Genomic DNA, 10,617 nt, shown 5'->3' with positions numbered 1-10,617 from the left:
CCAACCCCGATATTCCCCGAATACCAGGATAGGCATGTGTTGGCCGACACCTGAGGGTGACGAAAGCCATTTATTGAGGGCAAAAGCTGAGAACAAGGGGTATATAAGGCTTATAAATATAAAAGAATAATTAATATGCAAATAAGGACCGTGTTCAGAGCACACCACTAATCTAGCACACTAAAAGAAGATAATATAAAATTGAATGAAACAAAGGAGTGGGTCCTACACCACGAGGACTCGAAGAAGCCGATGCGGAAGTGCCTGGGCGTCGGGATTGTATGCCTCGATTCTAAGTCCTGAAGGGGGCGCAAAACAAACATGAGTGGACCAAGTTGATATATATAATAAAACAGTTATCAACATACTAACCCCCAGGTTTTATGAAAACATATATATAATGATAAACATAGGTTTTCCGAAATCTAGCATATCGTGCAATGTCTCAAATCATAATTCGCATAAATAATAAACACTAGTGAATGTCCGATAACTCTTCAGGCCCCATGCCGGCCTCCCATCTCTGAGCAGACAGTCAGAGGAAAATACACTTCAGGCTCCATGCCGGCTCCCCGTCTCTGAGCAGACAGTCAGAGGAAAACACACTCCAGGCCCTATGCCAACACCAAACCGTCGCCTGGGACGGACCGGATCTATCCCTACGTCCCGTAGCGGAAAGGACCACTAGGTAAGTACAAAATCAGTGAACATACATATATTGAAAATCAACTTCATAGTATAAAGTCATGCATCATCTATACTATAAGGAGGTGTTCTAAACATGTTCTAAATATCATATCGTCATCCATCAGATATTCTATAAGAACATGAGTTATAGGAAAAATAGTAATAATTCAAACTAGTCTCAGTAAGCATGTTATCTCATAAAACGTTCCATAAAACATAATCATCAAATTATGCTTTTCATGTATGCATTTATACTATTAGAACATGCATTTTTAGAAGGGGTCCACTCATCGTACACCAATGGTGCAAGCCGTACCAAACAGGAATCACTGCGAAGAATCGCACCTAAATACATAATTGATACTTTTAGTCAAACTCTACTCAAACGATTGAATTTGGGAAAACGGATATCGGAAACGGGTTTAGAATGTCAAAATTAGCCTAGGAGGGGTCCCGCACGAAAACCCAAAAAGTCAACGGTCAAAGTCAACGTTGACTGGTCTAAGTCAAAAGTCAACGCTGACCGTTGACTAAGTCAACGGATCAGGGTCAACGGGTCACGGGTCGACAGGTTAACGGGTCACGGGTTTGGGCTTTAGGTTTTGGGTTAGGGTAAATGGGTTTAGGTTTTAGGTGGGTTGGGTTGGGGTTAGAAACCATACGGCCCAATGGCCCAATTGGAAAGGGTTTTGGGCTTGCACTCACGGCCCTAAGGCCTTTGGGTCTTAAATAAACAAAATAAAAATTAAAAACAGAAAGGGTTAGGGTTTTGGGCCAAAGACCCAAAACAGGCCTAAGGCCCGTGGGGGAGGGAGATGACCCGAAGGCCTGGGTGGTTTCTTGGGCTGGGTTTCACGCCGGAGAAGAAGGCCGAAATTGGGCCGGAATTTAGACAAACTTTGAACGTCCATAACTTTGTTCCTACTTGACGAAATCAAGTGATTCAAAAATGAAAATCATAGCTCTCAAAGAAACGAAGAGAATGGTACCTCACATGACGTCTAACTCGCCGTGGTTTGGCTGAAAATACCTCGAAAGTCACTGAGGTCGCCGGAAACTGGGTAAGATTCAAATGAGTATAACTTCTTCAATACTCTATGAAATTGGGTGAAACAAAAAGGAAAGTTGTAGTACTCAGCGAGACGAAGAGATTGATACATTGTATGCTGGCCAACTCGTCGTGGTTTGGCCGAAAATTGCCTCGAAAGGGGCGGTGCTCGCCGGAAAATTGGAAAATGTCTCCAAGGTGGTTTCTTCATGATTTGACGTCCAAAACACAACCATGGGGTTGGAAAAGAGCCATAGATGTGGGCATGGGTGTGTGTGTTCTTGTCGGAGAAAATAGCATCGAGAGGGGGGATGGAGAAAGAGAGATGAAGAAAGACTTTTAGAAGAAATAAAAGAAAGGGAAAGGGAAAGGAAACCGGGAACAAAACAGGGGGTGGGCCCTTTGGGCTCACCAATTAAGGTTCAAAAACAATTTTAAAAAGAAAAGTATCTCTCAAACTTAGTGAAAATATCAAAATATCCATTTTCTTACGTAAATCTCGGGACGGGTTGTTACGTCTTCCCTCTCCTTTTTTCCTTCTTAAAATGCCCGTCCCCTCATCCCAAAAAGGGTTTGGGCCACTTATACCCCTAAGTGGAAGTTATAATAATTTCCACAATCTATAGTTTCACAACTTCAAACGTCCATAACTATACCGTTATAATTCGGACTTGCAAACGGCTTTCGCCTATACGCTTGTGGCTTCGAGACCTATTTGAAAACGTTACTTGTGACCTCAAAAGGTCAACGAGTAAATAATAATTTTCCAAATTTCACCCTTCATACCTAGTTTAATTGAAATCTAATTTTAAATAATTTAATATAATTTCTCAAAAATAATATAAAATCTCAATAATACAAATACGTAGATTATAACAGTGAAATCCGAGAACGGAATTTCGCATGTATGTTCACACTGCACATTGGATTTATGTAGTTTCAGCCTGTACTAGTTGCATTTAGCTTTCAAGACTGAAGTGTGATGTGCCTTGCACCAACTTCACGTAGTAATCACGTGTACTTGTATTTGAGCGTAGATTTATACACCCATCTTGTTCATGTTAGAGTGTCCTCCCTTGCATGAGCTCGTTTGTTTGCATTTCTGATGAGAATATTATATTATACTTGCTATATTTGAGATTTTCCGTGATATAAATGTATTCTTCAATTTGTTTTTGACGAAAATCAAATTTAAGACATATTACTTACATATAAAGAATAATATACTAGACCGTAGTGGTGATATACATATATTCTTGAATTAACTGGTTTAACATTAATGCTTTATTTTTCATACTTATACGTATGACTCTTAAAAATTTATTGAGTATCGAGATAGGGGATATTATGTTCCGAAATGCAAGGTCTTAGAAAGCCATACCAGTTTTGTCACTTTCTCATCCACCAAAATACACTCACCAGCTACCCCAACAACTTCCTCTCTCTCTCTCTCTCTCTCTTCCGCTGATGTCAAACTGTACGGTAGAGCGCTGCACTGTTGAGACGAGCGATGGAGTCAAGCTCAGCGCAAAGCTCTTCAAACCCAGAGAAGAAGAGATCAAGAAGGGCAGCCCTGTGGTGTAAATTCTTCTGACATATTATCGTTATCAAACTTTCAAATGAGAATTATTCAAACAAGTTTTTAGATGATGATTGATAGTACGGCAAAAAAAAAAAAAAAAAAATTGTGTTGCATTAAAAAGATTTTATAAAATTCTGTTCTACAACTTTATTTTTGGTCTAATAATGTACATCTAAAATTTTGTGTTCAATTTTCTCGCTCTTATTCCGCTAGTATCAAAAGAACGACATCCCTAACCGGAAATAAGAGATAAAATACAAAGGCTGCTCAACTGATACTATGTATTTCTTCTTTGATTGGATCACTGATGACGGAGGTAGAGCAGTCCTGTTTGTGAGTCACCATGAAAGAGCTATTGAGGCTTGCATGTTCTGTGCAATTTTTACTGTCACCATCAGTGTGTGAATAGCTGCTGCTTTCAACTTCTCCCCTTTGGTTTGGGACTTGGACCCGGTCTTGGGGTTCCTTGTTAATCTTCATCCTATGTTTAATTAATCAGGTCGAACAAGGGTGAAAAAAGTAATTAAGCTCGTAAAAAAGAAGATAGAATGGGAAAATTTAGATGTAACTGGGGATATTTTCCGTCTCTTTATATCAGTCATCACCTTATTTATGAGATATAAAGACGAGAATACATCTTACATGTCAAAATCTTACCAAGGAAAATTTGGGTGTGACTAGAGATATATTCAGTATCTATCTCACTCATGATATTTATACGAGTCAAGTAGTTGCACACATAGACGTGAATATATCTCTAGTTACGGATAAGAATCTCGATAGATTCACATCACCAAATCAAGAAAAATTTGGAAGTAATCAGGGAATATTCCGGTCTTTGTCTCACTCATCACATGAATGGTGACGCACAAAGCGAAAATAAATTCCCGATTACGTATTAGAATCTCACAAGACATACATCAGCAAAACAAGGAAAATGAATAAAACTTGATAAATAAATTAAAAAAAAGTGCATAACACTCTTACCTTCTTCTAAACTTTCTCTGCATCAGATAGAGCTTGAATTGAACATTGTCTAGGAGCTGGAAATATGCATATCTCCATGTCCTCTTGAGAAGCAAAGGGCAGCAGAATCCCAACAACCCTACAAAGAAACCGAGCACAACGGATAACCCAATCCATAGACTTTGATCCTCATCGTCGCCCAAATCCTGGCTGTTCTTATTCTCTCCATCAGTCCCATTACTTGTCAAGCACTCATTAGGAAGTGGGGGGCCGCAAAGTTTTGGGTTCCCTTCAAATGCAGAGGAGTTGAAGCTTTGAAGCTGTGTGCCGGTCGGTATTGATCCTTCAAGACTATTGTACGAGACATTGAGAGATTTCAAGAAACTAAGGCTTGCCAATGACAATGGGATTTTTCCGGAAAAATGGTTCACAGAAAGGTCTAATTCCTCCAAGTTCTTGAGGTTGGATATTTGCTCTGGGATTTCGCCCAAAAAGTTGTTCATGTTAAGATCCAGCTTTTGTAGCAGCTGCAGCTGGCCTATCTCAATGGGAATTCTCCCACTAATGCTGTTGTTCTTCACGTCGATCACGCGAGGAAAGTAAGATAACTTGTACTGCAGAAATGTTGTGTTGGTCGAGGTGTAGATAGGCAGTTCGAGAACATCATCGTTTGCTTGAGGAGAAGTTTCTTCGGATGACAGCATGGGAAGTGTACAGAGTTCCTTTGGAAATTCACCCGAAATTAGATTGGCTCCCAATGCTAAAACAAAGAGCCTCGGAAGAGCCCCCAACCAACTAGGAATCGACCCGGTGATTCTGTGCTTCGATAACCATTGAGGTATTTTGCCGTTGAGCTGACAGTTACTCAAATCCAGCATTTGAAGATTTTGGAACCCGTCGAGATTAGCCATTGCTTCATCACTTGGAATTTTCTCTCCGTAAAAGCTTGTCGAAAGGATGAGTACCTTGAGACTTTTGCAGCGCATTAGTACCTTCATTGCCCCTGCGATGTTTGTCAATCGGCTGTAGCCGAGGGAGAGGAAGGACAAGGATTCCAGTGAAAGAATCTCGGGTTGTATCTGTCCCTCTAGATTGTTTTTGCTCACTCGAATTGCTTTCAGGGACTTGCATGAGTAAAGGCTTGTTGGCAAGAAACCAGTGAAGTGGTTATGGCCAAGATCAAGTATTGTTAGTTTAGTAAGATTGGAGAAATTAAAGTTGGAGATGTTTCCTTCGAAAAGGTTGATTCCGAGATTCAGTTCAATAAGGCTTGTGCAGTTCATCAAAGATGGGGGCAGAGAGCCATTTAGATTGTTAAATTGAAGGAACATGTGTTGTAATTTGGACAGCTTACCAATGTTTACAGGGAGAAAACCACTCAATCCGTTGGACTGGAGGTCAAGGAATCCAAGGTTGGTGAGGTTGACAATTCTTTCGCTTATGCGACCGTGTAGCGAATTGCGAGGCAACGCAATTTCTTGAAGTGCGGTAGCATTGTAGATGTCATCTGGAAGTAGTCCCGAAAGGTTGTTGTAACCAGCGCGAAACACCTGAAGTTTGGAACACGCACCTAATCCACGAGAAATATTGCCACTGAATTCATTGTGGGAGAAATCGAATAGTCTAATCAAGGGAGACAAATGAAGACAAATAGAGGACGGGATAGACCCCGAGAAGCTGTTGTCCATGACGTTGAAACTAGTCAAATTTGAAGCACGTCCGAAGAATAAGGATGGAATTTCTCCATGGAAGTGATTGCTGGACAAATCAACAATCTGTACATTACTTGGAAGCTAAGAAAGTGAGAGTTCTCCGGAGAGAAGGTTGTAGCTCAAATCGAGGATCTCAAGGCGATTCAAGGACAAGAAGAATCCGGCTTTGAGTGAACCATAAAGTGAGTTGTGGGAGAGATTGAGGTGTGTGAGATGTGTGAGATTTCCAAGTGATGAGGGAGAAGTAATATCCCCATCGAGGCCTTTGGATGGTAACTGCAATCGGGTGATGTGAAGGTCCTGATCACAAGTGATGCCTTCCCACTGGCAACAATCAGCTGAAGCAGTAGTCCAGTTCAAGGGGGAAGAAGACAGTGAGCGAGAGAAGGTCATGAGAGCTCTGCGTTCGCTTGGATCGCAAGCATCATTCATAAATATAATAGAATTGAAGAAGAGGATGAAGAGGAAGCCATGAGAGATTGAATGATCCATCTTAGATGAAGATTCTCACGGGTTTGTTTACATATAATATGCATATACGCGTATACATATAGGTCAAATGTGCATCATTTTGTGCAGTATATACATCTTCTGGAAGCCATGACAGCTACATATGAACATTGTTAAGTTGCAACTTGCAAGCTTTTCTATGGACCAATATTATATAATATTATAGTTTCGTCTGCAATTTCCCAATATCTTCAAGGTGGCGTAAAGATTCTTTACGTGTTAAAGTCTACGGATTTGAAGAGGTTTTGATTGGCTTTGTTTGGTTTGATTTGACTTTAGTAGTAAAAAACAAACAAAAGACTTCAAAGAGTCACTTACAGGGAATGAAATATTTTGAATTTTGATTAAATTTTCTTTGTAAAATGGGTTGGTTTGACTTCTAAGAATGACTTTTCAAGTGCCTAAATGCATTTAGATTACAATTTTTTTTTTCCTTTTTGGATGAGAGCAACAAAAGGAGACTCAAACTTAGGACTTCGAGTGCAATGGTAAATATTCTTAATCACTTTACTTACAAGCTCTTTGCGAGATTAGATTTTTTAAAAATACGGAGAGAGAGAGAGAGAGAGATAGAGAGAGAGAGAGAAGACTTTCTTTGACGCTACATAAAGGTAAGGAAAAATGAATTTCGAGCCAGTTTAATTTTTTCGGTTTTTGTCTTAGGAAAGGAGAAGAGCGAGACTCGAAGTTTTTGTGCAAGAGCAAGTAAAGTGCCCTACGACTAATATAAAATGGTCAACTGCTTGTATATCAAGTAGCAACTTCAGATATCACTTTCAACATCCGGCTATTTTTCAAAGTGTTTGAAAATGATTTCTATTGCGAATTTAATTTTTTATGTATGCTCTTTCGTTTTCTTTTTAATCCAAATTTCTTATAAATATTGTAAGAAAAGGCAACAATTTATTCAACGGAGAAATTATACACAATTATAGGGTAGATTACGGAAAACTTGATCAACAAGAATGCTTAAATTCTTGACAAATTAAATGGCAGCCTGCAAGTGAATTTCCGATTAACTATTTCAGTATTCTGTCCTGACGAAATTCGAAGACTTTTGCGCAAGAATTTAGTTAGGAAAGTAGGATGCGTATTTAACCCTACAACGTTAATTCCCTTTCTTTTTTACACAGTTGTTAGATTGTTTGTATGCAGCAGCAATGTGGTTAATAAGTCCTTTATTTCTCACAGAAAAATTACACTTGATCAACATATGAAGCGATCTTTAACATCAGAGAGGAACTGGAAATACGCATATCGCCATGACGTGATCAAAGCTAAAGAGCCACAAACTCCCCAAAATCCTACAATGAAACCAAGAGCCACTGAAATATAAAACCATGGAATTTCATTCCCATTGCCATGCACATCTTCCATGTTCTTAGTTGCATTATCACTTGTGTTCTGCTGGCATTTGTTTGGAAGCGGGGAACCGCAAAGTCCCGGGTTGCCCTCAAAGGCAGTGGCATCGAAGCCTTGGATCTGAGTGCCTAACGGTACTTGTCCTTGGAGGTTATTGTATGCAACACTGAGTGAAGCCAAGAAATGAAGACTTGATAGTGAATCTGGGATTCCGCCCGACAGATGGTTTCTTGAGAGGTCTAATCTCTCCAAGTTTGTGAGGTTAGATACCTGGTCCGGGATGCTGCCAACGATGTTGTTGACGCTGAGATCCAGCTCGTGAAGGTTTTGCAACCGGCCTATCTCAATGGGAATATTGCCACTTAGACTGTTATTTCGGATGTAAATTGCTCGCGGCAAGTTGGATAGATAGTTGTACTGCAGAGCTGTGACAGACTCATTCGTTCGCTGCGTGTAGATAGGTAGTTCGACATCACCACTATCTCTTTGAGCGGCAGGCTTGTCAGATACAAGAGCTTCTAGTAAGGAAAGCTCCTTTGGAAGTCCCCCTGAAAGTGAGTTGTTGTTCAAGCTTATGAAGAAAAGACTAGGAAGACTTCCCAACCAAGGAGGTATTGAGCCTGTGAGTCTGTTAGAAGACAAATCAAGGGCTTCGAGTTTCTTGAGCTTTGACATCCACACCGGAATATGACCTTTAAGTTGGCAGTCAGATAAGCCAAAAAGGCGGAGATTTTGAAACCCAGAACCAATCATAGCATCACCATCTGGCAGTTCTTCACCTATAAAATTATTTGGAAGTGTGACCACCCTGAGACTTTTGAAACGCATCAATATATGCATAGCGCCGGTGATATTGGTGAGTCTGTTCCTACCAAGCGAGAGGAAGGATAGGTATTTCATCGAAACAATCTCGGGCTGTATCTGTCCCTCTAGATTATTACCGCTCAGGCGAACTGCTTTCAGCAACTTGCATGAGTAAAGGCTTTTTGGAATGACACCGGAGAAGTAATTGCTTCCAAGATCAAGCTTGATAAGTTGATCAAGTTTGGAAAAATCTAGCTCCGAGATATTTCCATCTAAATGGTTGGATTCAACATTGAGTTCGATAAGCTTTGTGCAATTCATCAAAGATGGGGGCAGAGGACCTTCAAGATTGTTGAAATGAAGGAGCATGAGTTTTAATTTGGAGAGCTTCCCGATATGGAGAGGAAGTGCGCCACTCAATTGATTAAAGTAAATCTCTAGGATTGTGAGGCTGGTGAGATTGACAATGTTGTCACTAATGTGACCGAAAAGAAGATTGGAAGGTAACGAAATTTCGTGAAGCGCATGAGCTTTGAAGAGATCACTAGGAAGAGTCCCAGAGAGAGTATTAAAGCCTGCGCGAAAGATTTCCAATTTCAAACAGTTTCCTAGTCCTAGAGGAATTGAGCCATTGAAATCGTTGTGGGAGAAATCCAAGACTCTGACCAAAGAGGAACGAAGACAAATAGAGGAAGGTAATTTGCCAGTAAAATGATTTTTACTGACATTCAAGCTGCTCAAACTCCAGGCATGCTGGAGGAATGAAGATGGAATTGTTCCATTGAATTGATTGTTCGACAAATCCACTATCTGAATGTAACTAGATGATAGAAACGATGGTACTTCTCCGGAGAGAAGGTTATAGCTCAAATCAAGGATTTCAAGGCGACTCAAGGACAACAATAGTCCAGCTTCAAGAGGACCCGAAAGCAGATTGTGGGAGAGATTGAGGTGCGAAAGACGTGTGAGGTTTCCAATAGAACAAGTAACACCTCCTTGGAGCCGTTTAGAGGGCAACAAAACATGTGTTACCCTACCATCAGCATCACAAGCGATGCCTTCCCAGTGACAACAATCACTGTAAGACCAATTTAAACGAGAAGAAGACATATTGAAAGATGACAAAAGAGAGTTGTGATCTGCCTTGTTGCAAGCATGGTTTGTAGAAATGAAAGCAGAGAACACAAAAAAAAGGAAAAGGACTCCATGAGGCATTATATGACTAGGTTCCGGCATGGCGTTTTTCGCTATGGCTGTACCGGAGTTATATTGCTCACATCGTTTGGGGGGTATATATACACTTCTTTGTTTGAACCAAAGGAGGTAGAAATTAACCAAGGGAAGAAGGTAATTAGTTAATGGTTTGTACTCTTGTGCTCAGTGTTTGAATTTCTCAGTCTTCGCTATTTGGAGACTTGAGTGAAATGGGACGTCACTAACAATGGAGGGTGTCTAATCATGGGTTGCAGCAACGTAATAGAAGGTCTACATTGACTTTTCGCTTGTGCTTTTGGAAGAGCTAAAAGCATTTTTGTCTTGAAACATAGTTGTTTGATAAAATTTTTAAAAGACCTTTGAGTGTAAAGTAGAAGCACTTTTAATCACTTTGACAATTTTTTTGATGCAATCAAGTTAAGGAAATTCAATTGAACAGGAGAGTTGTGTAGTTAAGTATAAGAAGTAAAAGTGAGAGGCTCATTAATTAATTAATTTAGTGAATTTTTTATGATTTAACGTGTAAGTACTCTTACATGAAAGAGAAGATTACTTGCTCAATTTTTCCTCTTTAAAATTTAAGTATCGCTATTATAAAAAGTAATAATACAATTACGCGTATTAATTACAGAATATAGCATGACATAGACCTATAATCCGTTGACTTATTTCATGACTATGTTTTTTTCTTTGTCTAGACTTTGAAATTTCAAATCTATAATAAATAAATA

The 10,617-nt window shown here is 39.8% G+C and overlaps 2 protein-coding genes across 2 annotated transcripts; both read right to left on the bottom strand.

The window, feature by feature from the left end:
• Nucleotides 1–3,411: 3,411 nt before the first annotated feature.
• On the bottom strand, nt 3,412–6,694 carry LOC103965281 (receptor-like protein 2). The gene is given in 2 exon segments (XM_009378319.3): nt 3,412–3,798; nt 4,305–6,694. Coding segments are annotated over 2 exon segments (2,397 nt in total). The 5' UTR covers nt 6,488–6,694; the 3' UTR covers nt 3,412–3,584.
• Nucleotides 6,695–7,675: 981 nt separating this feature from the next.
• LOC103965271 (receptor-like protein 3) lies at nt 7,676–9,938 on the bottom strand. The gene has a single exon (XM_009378309.3). The coding sequence runs from the start codon at nt 9,905–9,907 to the stop codon at nt 7,712–7,714; it is 2,196 nt and encodes a 731-aa protein (XP_009376584.1). The 5' UTR covers nt 9,908–9,938; the 3' UTR covers nt 7,676–7,711.
• Between the last annotated feature and the right edge of the window lie 679 nt (nt 9,939–10,617).

Source organism: the organism of the source record quoted next, unplaced genomic scaffold, assembly GCF_019419815.1.
Source record: "Pyrus x bretschneideri cultivar Hongxiangsu unplaced genomic scaffold, Pyrus_bretschneideri_v1 Contig5, whole genome shotgun sequence".
NCBI lineage: Eukaryota > Viridiplantae > Streptophyta > Magnoliopsida > Rosales > Rosaceae > Pyrus > Pyrus x bretschneideri.
Note: the sequence above shows the minus strand (reverse complement) of the source record. Positions and strands in the feature narration are given on the sequence as shown.

What these genes read in the sequence shown, in the direction of transcription:
- LOC103965271 (XM_009378309.3), bottom strand. Translation starts at nt 9,907, where the DNA reads ATGCCGGAACCTAGTCATATAATGCCTCATGGAGTCCTTTTCCTTTTT.